The sequence below is a fragment of the Cavia porcellus genome, unplaced genomic scaffold (assembly GCF_034190915.1).
Source record: "Cavia porcellus strain 051 isolate PalLab524CR breed Dunkin Hartley unplaced genomic scaffold, mCavPor4.1 scaffold_10, whole genome shotgun sequence".
In the NCBI taxonomy this organism is placed as follows: Eukaryota; Metazoa; Chordata; class Mammalia; order Rodentia; family Caviidae; genus Cavia; species Cavia porcellus.
In genome coordinates, this window is record NW_026947493.1 from 43,947,434 (window position 1) to 43,966,452 (window position 19,019).

A 19,019-nucleotide genomic window follows, 5' to 3' on the forward strand; every position below is an offset into this window, starting at 1 on the left:
CGTCGCTCCCAGGCACCATTAGACTAATAAGCCCTTCAAAGGTAACTATACTCATGTCAATTTGCTCAAAATTAAAAATTAAAACACTATCATAAGCACTTGGATAGTCTGAATACAATAGTCATTCAGTTCAATTCAATACAAATATATTTTGTACCAAGTAAAAAGGAATACTTACTTGTATTTGATGTTGGCTTCCTGGAAGAAGGCTAACAGGGCCTGGGAAGAATTTTGGGGAATGTGGACATCAGTAACTGTCCCCTCTGACACATGGACAATACTGCTGGGCTGCCACAGGTCCACCTGTAGTGCAGGAACCAACCTGTAATTCACATTCAACGTAGGTGGGGAAAAATCCGTATCACAATGTCACACGTATTATCTTATTTGAGTAAAATAACACCAAACACTTTTTTGAGATTAGACTCAATGTCTATAATGTGAAGGTAAAACTGGTATTTGATCTTGAATTTGGGCTTGAAATTTTATACCATTACACAATTTGATCCTAATTTATAAGTAATAGTTTGAAGACTAATATAGGCTTCAACAGACTATACACTACATGGGCAAAATGAGTAAAATAGTGCTAGTTATAACTTGGATATTGTTTTAAAATAATTCATTATATAAATGTTTGAATGACTGTAAGGAAGAGAAAGATATAAATTATCACTAATCCTGCCACACAAGTAAATTGATAGTATTGGTCACTTTTATCTTTAGTTCTGGGGTTAAAACTAAGTCCTTGTACATGCTAGGCAAGTACTCTATTAATGAGCTCCATCGCCAGTCCAATGTTTGACAAATTTAAATGGAAAATTTTCCAAGGAGCTTTTTTCCCACTAACTCATACCTCTCTATAATTTCTAGCCAGTCTTTACATGTCAATAAGAACCTCCTTTCTCAGGTGCACTTTGGCAGGTAGGGCTGGTCTGCTCGCCATAATTCCTAGTGTGCCTAAAATTTCTTTATTATTTACCTGTATTTTTTTTTAGCAGAATAGAAGCTCCACATGGGTCAAGATTTGTACATTTGGTTACCACCCAGAACAGTACCTTGTGCCTATTATCAACTCAGTCAGTATTTGTTGCTTAAGGCAGGTAGACCTCTGCTTTGTAGTTGCTTGCTATATATCCAGTATGAGTTCAGTATTTTGTAGGAAAGTAAGAGACATGTTTGTTTGCCATACTTCAGTGTTCCTAGTGCCTTGGCCAGTGTTCCTTCCTGGTAGAGGTTCTGCTTTCATCAAGCAACTAAGAGAACTTGGCAGAAAAGGAGGAGTACTTATTTTCTACAGAAGCAGAGAGCTCATTTCCAGTTAGGCATAGTTGAACTTTATGGCCCTATCTCTCGCTTTCTCTGATTTGGGCCTCCCTCTTCCTGCATTTTGGTTCTTAGTCCTGCTACAGGGATTTGATGCTTGCTAAACCCTTATCTAATAAGGTTCCTTATTTTATTTTCTCTTAGTGTCACTTTAGGGAAATGTTGAAGATCAGAACTACTTCTCAGCTCAAGAAAATAATATTTGGTGGTATAATTTCATCTGGAAGAGGGTAGTCAGGCTCTTAGTTTTGAGACAAAAAGTCTACCCGTTTTCTTTTAAGCAGCTGACTCCTTCACTGACTTACAAGGGCAAATCTGAATCAGCTAACAAGCCAGTCCACAATCATAGGAAAACAGAAGTGTGAGACTGTAAAGGATGCTGAGAGGTCATTTAATCCATCTGTCAGCCCTTAGGCAAGGATACATCTAGGTCGGCACCAACCTGTCCCCAATAGATACGTCTAAACCATGTCTCTTAAGTTTCCAGAAGGAAGAGACTTGATAGCATCCTAATTTAACTGGTATCCACACTTTATAAGATCATCAGACATTTTTAGTAAACCTTTACACTGAAGTATGGTTTCATTTTTTTCCTGTTCCATTATTTAGTGAGGAAAGCCTGGTTTCTTGCCTGCATAAAATAAAATATGTTGTGATCTTTCATGTTTCTTTGTCTATTAGATTTTAATACCATTTAGTCATCATTAGAACTTGCTTCTAAACCTATGACAGAATTAGATTTTTGATATTAAGGCTAACAGTTTATTGTTAATAAAATTGTCCTATATTCAGAGGATAGAGAGCAACAAGTGCCTAAAAATTATGAATTATGGGACTCTAGAGATGAGTGCTATTCTCCTAACCTAAAATATGGGTCCTTATCCCATATTGTAAAATATGGAATATTTTATGCAAAAATATGCTAAAATAAGTGTCCTTATTCCACTGAAGACAGTAGCTTCCCCACTGATAGTCCCAAGAAAGTAACACATCTTTATTCAAAATCCAAAATCTTCCTGGGAAACTAACGTCTTCAGAAAGTGTTGGCCCGAAGGAAAACTAATAAAAAATAATATGCCAAATCAGAAATTCAAGATCTGGCAATATTAGCTGAGTGACTTGTGGGGCAGTTGTAACAATTTGAGCCTTGATTTTGCATCTGTATTGTGAAAATCTTTAAAAACCTACTTAGTTTCCTCAGAAGGGTTAATGGAAATAATAGAAAAGCATACAACAGAGTCTGGCATGTAGTAGGAGGTTAAAAGTTATATAAAGATAGCATTATATTAGAGTTCCAGGAGAACATGGCGGATAGATAGCAGCAGCTTTGGAGGCTCTCTGAGAAACCGCACTTGAAATCCAGGAATGGTGCCGGGCAGGAAGTCCTAGGCAAGGGGGGACATTCTTTGCTGACCCAGGAACGAGCTAAATTAAGAGAAACCAACTGGAAACGCAATTCTGGTGATACTGCAGGAACAGATAAGGTCTCAGCATGGAAGCTGGACCTTGCGCCACTAGAAGCTGCGATTTGAATTTTCTGCAGCCGCTGCTGCGTTCCAGTCGGCACAGCGGGGAGAGAGGTGCGAAAGCTCTCAGAGTGGGAAGCATTGAATGGAGTTGGGAGCGGGATTGGCCGGGTGCCCTGCATTGATCTGCGGTGAGTGAGTGGATCAGGGACCCTTCTGTAGACAAGGCTTCAGCAGAGGACATACTCGGACCAGGCAGACTATCCAGAACGAGATGCTGCAGTGACTTCAGCCACATATCCCCCCTGAAGCGGGATTGGTAGGGCGGGCCTGGCCTGCGTGGTGCCGCTGGCTGAGACCCAGTAGGCTAGCCCAATCCAGGTCCCATCAGCCTAGAGGTGCACCCTAGCAGTGAAGCCTTTGGTAGGTTGACCTGGAGGGGCGGGCCCAGCATAGGCTGCCCGGTCTGTATCTCCCTGGTGCACTGTGGTGGGTGGGAACACCTAGCCAGCAATTCAGACAGACTGTGGCCAACAGGGAAGGAAGCTGGGCCTCCAATATATGCTTGTATATAAGGAACAAAAAATATGGGAAGAGGGAGCAACAAGAAAGGGTCCTCGGGCCCCAATCCTGAGAAACATGCAATAGCAGACACGGCACCAATAGACATAAAGCACTATCTCCAGAGTCTCACAGATGAGTTCAGGAGTGAAGTTATCAATGACCTGAAGCAAGACATAGCAGAATAGTTAGAGAAATGCTAAGGACCGCCCAAGAAAAAACAGATGGTGGAATGGAAGAACAGAAAAAAAGGAGAGAATTGTTTGATGGAGAAAATAGAGAAAACATAGAATACGTGAAGCAGGTTCAAAGAGACTACCAGGAAACTAAAAACTCTTATCAAAAACTGGCATAACAGCTTGAAAGAAACTAAGGACAGACTATCTGAACTGGAGGGCAGATTTATAATATGGGAGCATGAAATGAAAAACTTCTTAAAAATAACAACAAAAAACAGCAACAATACAAAGGCTAGAAGATGATAAGAGGATCTATAACTTAAGAATTAAGAACATAAAAGAAGAAGTGGGGGACACAAACAAATGGACTACAAAAGCTATTCACAGAAATAATCCAAGAGAATTTCCCTAATTTAGCAAATGGTAAAGATACACAGATATATGAGGCATACAGGACTCCAGCCACCAACAACCCAAACAGAGCTACACCCAGGCATATAATAATCAAAATTCCAGAAATCCAGTATAAGAACAGAATATTAAAAGCCATCAGAGATAAGAAACAGATCGCTTACAAAGGAATACTCATCAGAATTACAGCAGACTTCTCAGCACAAACCATCAAATCACGAAGAGCATGGGGGGAAATAATTCAAGCTTCGAAAGATAATAACCTCCAGCCAAGATTGATATATCCTGCACAACTGTCCCTAGAAATTGATGGAAAAACAAGGTGCTTCCAGGATAAAGAGGAACTAGGGGAATTTGCAACCACCAATTCAACTTTACAGAGAATACTGCAGGATAGTCTAAAAAAGGAAAATACCAAGATTCCAGAAATAGTGGCAGAGAGGCCACAATGAATGGAGCAGAAAGTGAAATGAAGAAGACAAACTGACAACAAACGACAGAAAAAGAGCTCAACAGAAATGAGACAGAGAAGATCGGATGGTAGGAACAGCTATTTTGGAGAAAACAGGACATCATAATAGCTAATGCTGATTTAATATCATCTTGTTTTGAAGTCCGATCAAACTTCTGTCTCCATCAGTCTTAACATGTTGTATCTTATTGGATTTTATTATGTGTGATAATATAAGCAAAAACTTTTATAGACAAGGAGATTATACAGAAACCATTGTTCATTTTCTGTTAATTGGTTCTGAATACCCTGTAATTATGTCATTCTCTTGAATGGTTTTATAGTGTCTTGATATGTTTGATGCTACAGTATACAAAGTTATACTCAAAGATTTCAAGGAGAGAGACACTGTGGTAACTATTTTTATGTCAGGATACCTTGTGCTGAAACACTATTTTGCTTAAATGGTTATGTTTTGACCTGTGCTGTTCTGTTGTTATGCCCTCTTTTATCTCAATCCCCCCCCTTTTTTTTGAATTATTTACTTTTTTCTCTTTTTTTAATTAAGGGAAAATAAATAAAAAATAGCAGTATACATTATAGTAACCTACTTTGATTTCCTATTAACTTGATTTGAAATCCTGTGTTGCCCTCACCATCTTGTTTTGACTGATTTTCCTCTATTCTGCTTTGCTTAGAAGTACCAAGTTCGATAGTATAGGCAAAACTGTGAGGACAATAAGATTCATTATGATGCCCATTCCGGTTGACTATTATTTTCTTTTAAAGTCCTGTAATGTCTCCAATGCTTTGGTTTTATTCTTTACTGTTTAGTTCAATTTTATTGTAACTGGCAATTCTTCTTAAAATAGCAAGAGGCAGTATGGTAACCATTGTTGATCACCTTATATTTTGTTTTTACATTATCTATTATGTCCATCCTTTTGATTTGACTGATTCTGTTCTGATATGTCGCATTTGGTTTTACTCTCTTCAAAAAAAGTAATAAGAACTGTGGGAGTAATAAAACCCAAAATGTGTAATTGTCACTGTACAAAAGAAAAGAAAAGAAAGTGCTCTAAAGGTTATAACTGCATATATGTTTAAATGTATAAGACAGATAACCATATTACTGAGTGTTTTTTGGATCATTGAACAAAACTTCACTCTGACTGTTTGAAAGTCCACTTTATATGCTTTAATTTTGTAACTTGAACAACTATTTCTAAGATGAGAATATGTAATCTATTGAGTAGTGATTTCTTACTGTTTATTTTTTAAATTTTGTATTACTTGTACCCTTTTTCTGGTTTTTTCTTTTTCTCCTTAAATAAAAAAAAAGATAGCATTATACCAATACCCAAACCAGACAGGGACACACACACACACACACACACACACACACACACACAAAAGTATATAAAAGAACTCTATATAGTATATGTTTCCAATGAACATATCTGTAAAAATTCTAACAAAATACTAGCAAGTAGAATCCAACAGTAAATACAAGATCATTCACCTTGATCAAATTAGATTTATCCCAAGGATACAAGGTTGGCTCAATGCATGAAAATCAACAAACAGAATATATAACATCAACATAATGAAGGATAAAAAAATCATATGATCATTTCAGTAGGTATAGAAAAAGAATTTGATAAAATTCAACATCCCTAAATGATGAAAACTCTGAACAAATTAAGTATAAGGGGATCTTACCTCAAAATTAGTAGGGCTAGATGTGACAGTCTCACAGGCAATATCACACTACATGAGAAGCTGTAAGGATTTCCTCTAACAAGGAGCAAGAGAAGGGTGTCCATTCTCACTGCTCTTATTCAGTAGAGCATTAGAAGTCTTTGCCAGAGAAAGTGAATAAGAGAAAAAAGTAAAAGGCATACAGACAGAAAGGGAGAAAGTAAAATCATCCCTGTGTGAAGTTGATAAGATTCTTTATATAGAAAAACCTAAAGATCATTTGGTGGCAAATGACTGTTAAGAGTTGATAAAAGAATTCAGTAAAGTTGCAGAATAAAAATATTAACACACAGAACTCAGTAATACTTTTGTGCATTAATAACAACCTGACTGAAAGTCAGGTATCAGAGAACAGGTCTAGAATCTCAGTACTCCGGAAGGCTAAAGCAGGAAGATTGTAAGTTCAAATCCAGCTTGGGCAACTAAGTGACTTAGCCAAGACTCACTCCAAATAAAGAAGGACTAGGCACGTAGTTAGTTCAGTGTGAAGTCTGTGGGTTTAATCCCAAGTACTGCAAAAACAAACAAACCAATAAACAACAATCAACTTGATGAGAAACAAATCATGAAAGCAAAGCCATTCACAATAGCTACAAAAAAGAGGAGGAGGAAGATTAGAAAAGGGAGCAGGAGAGGAGCTAGCTCAGTGGTGGTATTAGCTCAGTGGTGCATACTAGCCTAGTATGCATGAGACCCTAAGTTCTAGCTCTGGTAACACAATCAGGAAGCAAACAAACCAGTATACCAACCTAGGCATAAATTCAACCAAAAAGCAAAAAGCTCTGCAATAAAAATTATAAAACATTGATGAAAAAAATTAAAGCAGTCACAAAAATTTCTGTTTACAAGTTAGAATTAATATTGTTAAAATGTCCATACTACCTAAAGGTCCAATGCAAACACAGACAATCACTAGTGGTATTCTTAAAACAATTAGAAAAACAATGTAAAATTCATATGGAAGCACAAAAGACCCTAAATAGCTAAAGCAATCTTGAATAAACAGTAGAAAGCTAGAGGCATCATAACATGTCATTTCATTTACTATAGAATCATAGTAACTAAAGCACCATAGTTCTGGTATAAAAACAAATATATAAACCAAGGGAACAGAAGAGAGGTCTCAGAAATAGACCTATGTATCCATAGTCAAATTATTTCAACAAAGGAACCAAAATCATATGTTAGGAAAAGGACAGACTCTTCAATAAATCATGCTGGAAAAACTGGATATATGTATGCAGAAGATTAAAACTTGACTCTCATTTCTCACTCTGCAAACATTCCTCAAAATGAATGAAAGGCCTAAATATAAGACCTGAAAATATGAGGTTACTAGAAAAAGACATAAGGGAAATACTTCAAGACATCAGTACAGACAGTGATTTTTTGGAGATGACCCTAAAAGCACAGTGAACAGAAGCTGAAATAGACAAACTGGATTACAGCAAAGTAAATAGAAAAAATTTAGTAAATGGAAAAAACAGGAGAAAATATTTGATACTGATTTTTCTGACAAAGGATTAATACCTAGAATACACAAGGAAATCAAAAGTTTGACAACAAAAAAACAAGTAATCTAATTTTTAAAAATAGGTAAATGATCTGATGATTTCAAGATAAGAAATACAAATGCCAATAAATAGTTCATGTCCAAAGAAAAAGGGATCAACACACCAAAGAGATTCCCACACTTTCATTTTACTGGAGCACACTATTCACTATCACTAAGACATGGAGTCAACCTTGGCGTCCCTCAGTGAGTGAATGGATAATGTGGTCTATATACAGTGTACATGGTGGGACTATTATCCAGCCATAAATAATTAAATTCTGTTTTTCACAGCAAATTAGATGGAACTGGAGGACATCTTATTGAGGGATATAAGCCAGACCCAAACATACTACTGTACATTCTCCAATATGGAAGCTAAAAAATATATGATCTGAATACAGAATTGTGATTACTGGAGGTTGGGAAGTGTGGTGGCAGAGAGAGTGGCTAAAAGGAGGTTGACTAATGATTTCTAAAGCGCAGCAGGAGTGCTAGTGCTTCACAGTATAGTTGGGTGGCTGCATTTTATAATTACTTGTGTCACAAAGTCTTGGAAGAGAAGTGCTTTATGTCTCCAAACATAAAGAAATGCTGATGACTTTAATTTGGTCAGTGCACACAATATGCATGTGTTAAAATCTCACACTGAAGCCCATTCATAGGCATAAATAATACATAATAATAAAGAAATTTAAAAAAGCTATGTTTGTTGCTATTTGAAAAGCATATGAAAGGAAAACCTGGATGTAGTAAGGAATCTGGTTAAGGTGAAGAATATGATAAGGTTGTCCCCTTACTCCGGGAGATTAAAACTTAGAATGGCTTTGAGGAGATGGGGCTAGAAGCAATAAATAAACCATGAGCATAGACAAAACAACAATATTTCCTAGCACAAAAACAAATAGCCTGATGGACTTTGGAGTCTGACTCCTTAAGATCAAATTCAGTCTATATGATTTCGGGCAGCTTCCTTAATATCTCTGGCCATTTACTGATATAAGCAAGATGATAATTACATCTTTCTTATTGATCAAAATTTAATATTGTTGATAGTTGCTATTTTTGTTATTACAGAAATTATAGAAAATGCAATAATGACAAGTATGAATTCTAGAGCCAGACAGCTCAGGTCTGAATTCTAGTTTTATCATTTACAAATTGCGTGACTCTGGACATTTCACTTTAGCTTGCTCTGTTTTTCTCTGCTTCAGCTTCCTCGTTTATATAGAACAGGACTATGCGTTGCGTATTTTTCAATGATTTATTAGGCTTACGTGAATTTATATCCATCAGACACTTAAAAGAATGCTTGATGACTTGTGGTATTCATTAAAATGATAAATGGTTCAAAATTTTAAAAAGAATTTCTTTGCAATGAAAACATCCTAATTAAAGAATGAATTCATTGATAATTAATGAATTTTTGGACTAATTTTATAGTTCTGCTATGCTTGCTTCTTAGCCAGGCCTACTTCAAAGAATCATCCCGTCTATCTTTTAGGCCCAAGGCTGACTACACACATGGCTCAAGTGTCACTGGGACTCTTTGACTTCCAGTTTCAAGGTGAGTCCCATTTGTGAATGTGGGAAGACATTTGATGTGTTTCTTTTACAGCAGATGGCCTGTCCCTCAGCTGCCTGAAGTAACACAGAAGCATGAAAAAGGGCTATCATTCTCTCTACTTGCTCTTATTTTTTATTTGGAAAAATGTTGGTTAGTCAAGGCATTATACTCATTACCAGTTAAACACACTGTTGAATCTGTAGTTGAATGTGCCCTTAGGAGGCAAGGGCTGGTTAGGAAAAGCACTTCACCCACCATGAGGTGTTACCTAGAAGAGTAGTGCCCCCATCTGGCTCCTGCTTTTCTTTGCTTTCTGACTGCTGTGGGATGAGCAGCTTCCTCCCCTTTAGGCCTGTCCACCTTGTTGTTACTTCCCTGGAGTCTTCAACTCATGGACTAAGACTGTGAGACAAAACAAACCTCTCCTTTAAGCTCTGAGTGTTGGGTGTGATGTCTCACAGACAAGGAAAGTGACTAAGACACAGTCTATAACTTTTAGATTGTGTGATTGTGGTAGGTCTGAATTAACAAACAATAACAAACCAGGCAAATAGAAATGAACATATTCTCTCATAGCTCTGGGATCCAAAACTCTAACATCGAGGTGTTTGTCAAGAATGTGCTCCTTTGGGAGGTTCTAGAACAGAATCTTCACTTGCTCTTCCAGGAATTTATGGTTCTAGACCCTCCTTAGCTTGTGGTCACATTACTCCAATTCCTGCTTCTTTTCCTTACACAGTCTTCTTACTTGTATATATTCCTCTTCTGTCAATAGATATTTGTCATTAGATTTAGAGTCCTGGGTAATCCAGGACAATTTCATATTTAAGTCTTTACATATATCTGAAAAGAGCCTTTTCCAAATTAGACCACAAACAAGTTTTGGTAAGAACAGCATATCTTTTTAAGGGCCACAATTCAATGTGTTATAGCTGGTGTATTAAAATCTGTTTTCCCTATTATGTGCACAAGAATACAGAATGTGGGACCCAGGCGGATGAGCAATTTTCTGGAGGGGTTGATGCTCTCCAAAGTTTTTGGCATCCCAAGGAAGCACATGCTTTTAAGAAATGGTGCTGAAGGAATCTTGGAAGAAATGAGCCACTGAGTTGATTTTAGAGCTCACCAATGGACTGAAATCTTTAGCTTGGAAAATGTTGATATAATGAGCCTGTGGTGGTATCCATCTCTTCAAGATGAGAAAATAAATAAAAGCTCGGCCATTCAGTATCTGCTGTAATTCTATGAAGTGAGACTTCCGGGAGAACATGGTGGATAGATAGCAGCAGCTTCAGAGGCTCTCTGAGAAATCGCACTTAAAATCCACGAATGGTGCCAGGCGAGAAAGCCTAAGCAAGGGGAGATATACTTTGCCGACCCAGGAATGAACTAAACTAAGAGAAACCAACTGGAAACGCAATCCCAGTGATATAACAGGAACAGATAAGGTCTCAGCGTGGAAGCTGGACCCCGCACCACTGGAAGCTGCCATTTGAATTTCCTGCAGCCGCTGATGTGTCCCAATTGGCGAGGCAAGGAGAGAGGTGCAAAAGCTCAGAGAGTGGGAAGCGGTGAATGGAGTTGAGAGTGGGACTGGCTGGGAGCCCTGCATCAACCTGCAGTGAGTGAGCGGATCGGGGACCCTTCCATAGAGTAGGAGGCTTCAGCAAAGGACATACTGGGACTGGGCAGAATAGCCGGAACAGGTTTTTCTTCTTCATTTCGCTTTCTGCTCCACTCATTGTGGTCTCTCTGTCACTATTTCTGGAATCTTGGTATTTTCCTTTTTTAGACTATCCTGCAGTATTCTCTGTAGAGTTGAATTGGTGGTTGCAAATTCCCCTAGTTCCTCTTTATCTTGGAAGCACCTTGTTCTTCCATCAATTTCTAGGGACAGTTGTGCAGTATATATCAATCTTGGCTGGAGGTTATTATCTTTCAAAGCTTGCATTATTTCCCCCCATGCTCTTCATGAGTCTGATTCACAAAGTATGTGACTTCAGTCACATATTCCCCTCTCAAGTGGGATTGGTAGGGAGTACCTGGCCTGCGTGACACCACTGACTAAGACCCAGTAGGCTAGCCCACGCCAGGTCCCAGCACCTGGAGGTGCACCCTAGCAGTGAAGCTTTCAGTAGGTTGACCTGGAAGGGTGGGCCCAGCATAGGCTGCCTATGTCTGTGTCTCCCTAGTACACTGCAGTGGGCGGGAACACCTAGCCAGTGCAATTCAAACAAACTGTAACCGACAAAGAAAGAAACTGGGCCTCCTATATTCGCCTGTATCAAAGGAACAAAAAATATGGGAAGAGGGAGCAACAAGAAAGGGTCCTTGGCCCCCAACCCTGATATCAGAAATGGCACCAATAGACATAAAGCGCTATCTCCAGAGTCTCATAGACAAGTTCAGGAATGAAGTTATTAATGACCTGAAGCAAAATATAAGTAGAATAGTTAGAGAAATGCTAAACACCGCCCAAGAAAAAACAGATGGTGGAATGGAAGAACAGAAAAAAAGGGGAGAATTGTTTGATGGAGAAAATAGAGAAAACATACAATACGTGAAGCAGGTTCAAAGAGATTACCAGGAAACTAAAAACTCTATCAAAAACTGGCATAACAGCTTGAAAGAACCTAAGGATAGATTATCTGAACTGGAGGGCAGATTTGTAATATGGGAGCATGAAATAAAAAACTTCTTAAAAATAACAAAAAACCCCCACAACAATACAAAGCAAAACAAGCAACAATACAAAGGCTAGAAGATGATAAGAGGATCTATAACTTAAGAATTAAGAATATAGGGGCTAGGGATTTAGCTCAGCGGCATAAGCACCTGCCTTGCGAGCAGGCAGTCATGAGTTCGATCCCCCATACTGATAAAAATGAAAAAGACAAAAAAAAAAAAAAAAGAAAGAATTAAGAACATAAAAGAAGAAGTGGGGACACAAACAAATGGACTACAAAAGCTATTCACAGAAATAATCCAAGAGAATTTCCCTAATTTAGCAAATAGTAATGATACTCAGATGTACAAGACATACAGGACCCCAGCCACCTACAACCCAAACAGAGCTACACCCAGGCATATAATAATCAAAATTCCAGAAATCCAGTATAAGAACAGAATATTAAAAGCTGTCAGAGACAAGAAACAGATCACTTACAAAGGAACACCCATCAGAGTTACAGCAGACTTCTCGGCACAAACCATCAAATCACAAAGAGCATGGGGGAAATAATTCAATCTTTGAAAGATAATAACCTCCAGCCAAGATTGATATATCCTGCACAACTGTACCTAGAAATTGATGGAAAAACAAGGTGCTTCCAGGATAAAGAGGAACTAGGGGAATTTGCAACCACCAATTCAACTTTACAGAGAATACTGCAGGATAGTCTAAAAAAGGAAAATACCAAGATTCCAGAAATAGTGGCAGAGAGACCACAATGAATGGAGCAGAAAGTGAAATGAAGAAGACAAACTGACAACAAATGACAGAAAAAGAGCTCAACAGAAATGAGACAGAGAAGATCAGATGGTAGGAACAGCTATTTTGGAGAAAACAAGACATCATAATAGCTAGTGCTGATTTAGTATCATCTTGTTTTGAAGTCCCATCAAACTTGTATTCTTCTGTCTCCATTGGTCTTAAAAGGTTGTATCTTATTGGATTTTATTATAAATTACTTATATGATAATATAAGTAAAAACTTTTATAGACAAGGAGATTATACAGAAACCATTGTTCATTTTCTGTTAATTGGTTCTAAATATCCTTTCTCTTGAATGGTTTTATAGTATCTTGATTTGTTTGGTGCTACAGTATACAAAGTTATACTCAAAGATTTCAAGGAAAGAGACACTGTGGTAACTATTTTTATGTCAGGATATCTTGTGGTGAAACAGTATTTTGCTTAAATGGTTATGTTTTGACCTGTGCTGTTCTGTTGTTATGCCCTCTTTTATCTCAATCCCCCTTTTTTAAAAATTATTTACTTTTTTCTCATCTTTTTAATTAAGGGAAAAATAAATAAAAAATAGCAGAATACATTATAGTTACCTACTCTGATTTCCTATTAACTTGATTTGAAATCCTGTACTGCCCTCACCATCTTGTTTTGACTGATTTTCCTCTATTCTGCTTTGCTTAATAGTACCAAGTTCGAAAGTATAGGCAAAACTGTGAGGACAGTAAGATTCATTATGATGCCCATTCCGGTTGACTATTATTTTCTTTTAAAGTCCTGTAATGTCTCCAATGCTTTGGTTTTATTCTTTACTGTTTAGTTCAATTTTAATATAACTGGCAATTCCTCTTAAAATAGCAAGAGGCAGTATGGTAACCATTGTTGATCACCTTATATTTTGTTTTTACATTATCTATTATGTCCATCCTTTTGATTTGACTGACTCTGTTCTGATATGTCACATTTGGTTTTACTCTCTTCAAAAAAAGTAATAAGAAATGTGGGAGTAATAAAACCCAAAATGTGTAATTGTCATTGTACAAAAGAAAAGAAAAGAAAGTGCTCTAAAGGTTACAACTGCATATATGTTTAAGTGTATAAGATAGATAAGCATATTACTGAGTTTTTTTGGATCATTGAACAAAACTGTTTGCACTCTCACTGTTTGAAAGTCCACTTTATATGCTTCAATTTTGTCATTGGATAACTGTTTCTAAGATGAGAATATGTGATCTATTAACTAGTGATTTCCTACTGTTTATTTTTTTAAAGTTTATATTACTTCTACTCTTTTTCTCCTTAAATAAAAAAAAAGAATACAGAATGTATTTCCCCCTCACTAATCCTTATCTCTCCCGTGCTTAGACCCATGTCTTGCACTATGTAGGCACTAAATAAATATTTCATGGATGGTATACTACATCTTTTCCTACTACATTCACATACGTACTGTCTCCAAGATTGCTCTAGAACATTTCTAGATTTCTAATTCTACTTCTTATTAATATAAAATAGATAAGGTGGTTCACTTAAATTTTATCCACTTATCCTATTTTTCAGTTTATAAATCCTTACTTTTGATTTTTTTCATTTAGGTGTAGTCTTTGATTATGCTGCTTCGTAGGTCCACAGTATTGTACCCTTTTCTGATGGCTATAATGACCACTTTAATCACATAGTTAAATAATATTTTTATATGTATTATTTGTACTTGTTCTACTTCTGATAGCTTGTAAATATTTTAAAGGTGCTGAAAGACACACTTGGTCAGACATTTTTGTCTTTTGTGAATCAGAGACATTTAGGGGATTGTTAAAATTCTGGATCTAATTTTACGCATTCGTCCCTCATTGTTTGTAAGTTCAGAAATAATTTTCAAGTTATCACTCTCTTAAAGTATTAATGTAACAATTGCAACAAAAAGTCCAAGAAATTTAAGCTATTAAATCTCTTGTTTTGCTATTAAAGAAAGTGAACAAATATTAACTAACAATTTGGCACTTTAGTGGGAGAACTAACTCTATTTTCTATTGTTATAATAAAATATCTAGAACTGAATAATTCATATGTGGAAGAAGTTTATTTCTACTCATAGTTACCAAGGTTAGGAATTCTCACATCATAGCACCTGTAAGTACCTCCATGTTTCAACACATGGAGGACGGTGGGAAGACAAATGGGTAGTTCATGAGAGAAAAACATGAGATGCAGCCTGGTCTGAGAGCTTCTCATTATTGTGGCAACTAATCTGGTCTTGTGAGAACCACTATGATCAGAAATAACCCATTGTCACATTTATTAGAAAGACATTAATCCATTCATAAGGGTTGCCTCCCATGACCCAAATATTTCCCACTTGGCCATATCTCCTAACACTTTCACTTAAAGAAATTAAAATTCCAACATATGAATTTTTGGGAACACACTCAAACCATGGCTGGAACCAGTGGTGGACTAAAAATTATTAGACCATTCTAAATTAAAGCATTGCATAGCAATATAAATTTCACCACAACAGAAATTATTACAATTGGTCTGAATACTAGTAATCAAACAATTGTCCTTTCTATAACACAAGTAAAAATCAGGAAGTTTGGGAATGTTTTGTTTTGGTGCTAAACTTTCCTCCCTAATTCTCTTGAAGGCTGAATGCAAATTTTCTTAATTGGGTAGGACATTGGATTTCATTCATCACAATAAAGTGCATATGTTAGAAAAGAAAAAGATGATTAAATCTCGAACTACTAGCTTGACTTTTATTTATCTTAAAGGATTGTTGAAACAGGTGATTAAAGGCCCTCAGGACAGATGTGCAGTTAAAAAAAGTTGGTTCACTGGCATGTTACAATAAGCAGGACAATTCAGTGCAGGGAATGACGGGAAGTCTCATGAAATGGTGTTGGAAAAGAACTTGCTATGAGATATGAGCTTGTCTTACATGATCTTGTGGAGGGTTAAGGAACTGGGCTTTTATCTTGCCTAAATAGATGTGAAGAAGGGGAACAATTATATTGCTAGATAGATGAGGGGTGGTAGCTCTCAGCAATATAGGGCCGGGGTGATTTGGATGCGACTTGGAAGCCACGGAGGCTGGATTTATGTATTGAAGATATTGATCTGTGCTGGTCAATTCAGGTAGAATTAGGAAACTGATAACATTGTACTTTGGCACTTTGCACCTTTCTGTAATGCCCTCATACCATAACTTTTTCATATGAAAGATCCAGTATCACGTTAATACCTGCCTTCTAAGTGAACATTTGAGAACTTAAAAGTACCAAGGAAAAATTCGTAACTTCTGCACTACAGGTTCTTGGAACTTAGCACCCATTCAGAAAACTTGTTAGAAGAGGAAAATGATACTTTATTTAGTGTTTTTGCAACTTAAAATAATTCAATATCAAGTTAACATTTTCAGCCTAGCTCAATAATGGAGTGGATAGACACAATCAGTGATCACTGTGAGCATCACCTGAATATCCATTAGTAAGTTAATTTAAGGCAAGAGTCCCTGGACTGCTTCTTATCAAGTAAGAGAGATTCTGTCAGTTCTCTTTTGATGATTTATGATTTTACCACTGAAGAACTTTCCACCACATCACTACATTCAGAAATAGCCCTTTTGGTATACTCAAGGGCAGTATGACAGCGTATTTATATTTAAAATTATGGGATACTTCTTGGATTTAATACTCAATAAAAATTATAAAAGATTTTGTTATGCTTTTCACCAAGAATTCTTCTATGCATTAATCAAAGAAATAAAAAACAAAAACACTCTTCTTTGATTTCATAAACAAGATTCCCAACCTGGGAAACAAAAGAAACACTTACTTCTTGGTTCTCTCTAAACTTTAATATGTCACATCTTTTTATTTTAAAGAAAATAAACAGAAGTTCAAAGCAGGCTAGTAGGAGAGTTACAATATTTAATACATTGCATTTTGCTAAATTCTTAACAGCAGTTCAGAGTACAAGATAAAGGCATCAAATATTGTCCAAACAATGTTAACATGAGCCTTTCTTTTCAGTGAACTGAGACATTAGTTGTATAGCTATTTTAACTATCTTGTGAATAGATATATAAATTTCATATAATAAATGATTTTATTATATTCTTTTCCTTTCTTTCTTATCCCCTTTTCCTCATCTCATTTTTTCTTCTCTTTGAACTGTTTCTTCCCTGTTCCCAATATCTATTTTACATTTTAGATTTTGTTACTCATTCAGTTTCTCACACTAGTGAGAGAATATGATGTTTACACATGTGTGTCTGATTTATTTCACTTATGAGTATGGTCTTAAGTTGTATCCATTTATCTATAGAAGTCTCAAGTTTATCCTTTTTATGGCTGAGTAGTAATAAAGAAAACGCATCTTTTTTTATTCATTCCTCAGTTGATGGGTATTTGGTTTTCAAGATCTAGCAATTACAAATTTTGCTGCTATAAACAAGGGTGCACATACATTGCTGTGGTATGTTTTTAGATCTTATGGGAAGATCTTCAGAAGGGGAATAACTTGGTCAAATGAAATTTCTAATTCTAGTTTTTAAAAAGTCTCCATGCTGATTTGCACAGTGGTTGCATGAGTCTACGCTCCTACTAACAGTGGAGTAGGGTTTTTTTTTCCACATAGCCCTCCAGAATTTGTTATTGATGATAGTTATTCTTTCTGGGGGTGAGATGAAATCTGTGTTTTTCAAATTTGCATCTCTTGAATAATCAGTGATGTTGAACATTTTTTCATATATATTTATCTGTTGTTTCTATCTCATCATCCAAGAAGTGTATATTCATCTCAGATGCATTTTTGGATTGGGTATTTCAGTTGGGGGAATTTTTCAGTTCTTGTTCTAGATAGAAGGTAGAAGATCAATAGAGTTCTAGATAGAAGTCCCTTGTCTGAGAGACAACTAGCTGTAATTTTTTCCCACTCCGTGGGTTGTCTTTTCACTCTGCTGGTGATTTATTTTGCAGTGCAAAGGCTTTTTAATCATATGAGGCCCCATTTATTATTCTTTGAAGTATTTCCCATTCAGTTTGGGTTTTGTTCACTAACTCTCTGCCTACATCTATGTCTTCAAGACTTCTACCTTCCAGCAGATTTAGTGTTTCTGTTTTAACATTTATAACTTTGATCCATTTTGACTTTAGTTAGTGCATGGGATAGACATAGGTCTGGTTTTAGTCTTTGGGATGTGGAAAACCAGTTATTCCTGCACTATTTATTAAAGAGACTACCTTTTCCCCAGTGAACTTGTTGGGCTCCTTTGTTGAAGATAAAGTGATTTAGTGTATTTGAAGCTGTGCCTGCATCTTCTATTTTGTTCCACTGATCCACAGGTCTATTTTTCTTTTCGCCACTTTTTGCTGATTTTATCACAGTAGTTTTGTGGTATAATTTCAAGTCAGGGATTACGATGCCTATTGACTTCCTTTAAGGTCCAGAATTACTTTTGCTATTCTAGGTCTCTTCTGGTTCCAAATAAATTTTAGGACTGTTTTCTTTAGTTCTGTGAGATATGCTATTGGAATTTTGATTTGGATTGCATTAAATATGTATAACAATTTTTGGAGTATGGTCATTTTCACTATATTGGTTCTTCCTATCCATGAGCAGGGGATATATTTCCATTTTCTGATATCTTCTTTGACCACCTTTTTCAGAATACTGTAATTTTCAATGTATAGATATTTTACTTCCTTTGATAAATTGATTGCTAAGTATTGCACTTCTTGGATGCTATTGTGAAGTGTGTGGTTTCCCTAATTTCTATGTTTATGAGTTCTTTGCTTGTGTACAAAAATCTATTGATTTTTGAGTATTGCTTTTGTATCCAGCTGCACTACCAAACTGGGTTATTAAATCTAAAGTCTTTTGCTCGAGTTTTTGAGGTTTTCTATGTAAAGCATCATGTCATCTGCAATAATGATAATTTAACTTCTTACTTTCATATTCTTATTCATTTTATCTCTTTCTCTTGTCTAATTGTTCTAATATTTCCTAAACTATATTGAATAGAAGTGGTGATGTTGACATCCTTGTCTTGTACCTGATTTTAGAGTGAAAGCTTTCCGTTTTCCTACCATTTAGCATGATGTTGCTTGTTGGTTTGTAATATATGGCTTTTATCAGATTATGATAAAAACCATCTATTCCAATTTGTGTAGATTTTTATCATGATGGGCATTGGACTTTGTCGAGTGCTTTTTCTGCATCTATTGAAATGATCATGTGATTTTTGTTTTGGGTTCTATTGATATGGTATATTA

The 19,019-nt window shown here is 36.3% G+C and overlaps 1 protein-coding gene across 1 annotated transcript in view; it reads right to left on the reverse strand.

Moving 5' to 3' along the window:
- Nucleotides 1-19,019, reverse strand: part of Cpa6 (carboxypeptidase A6) — a 315,449-nt gene that overhangs the window by 104,406 nt on the left and 192,024 nt on the right. Inside the window, exon 3 of the mRNA XM_063257425.1 lies at nt 179-303. Within this exon, the coding sequence (XP_063113495.1) occupies nt 179-303 (125 nt within the window). The remainder of the gene's footprint in view (nt 1-178; nt 304-19,019) is intronic.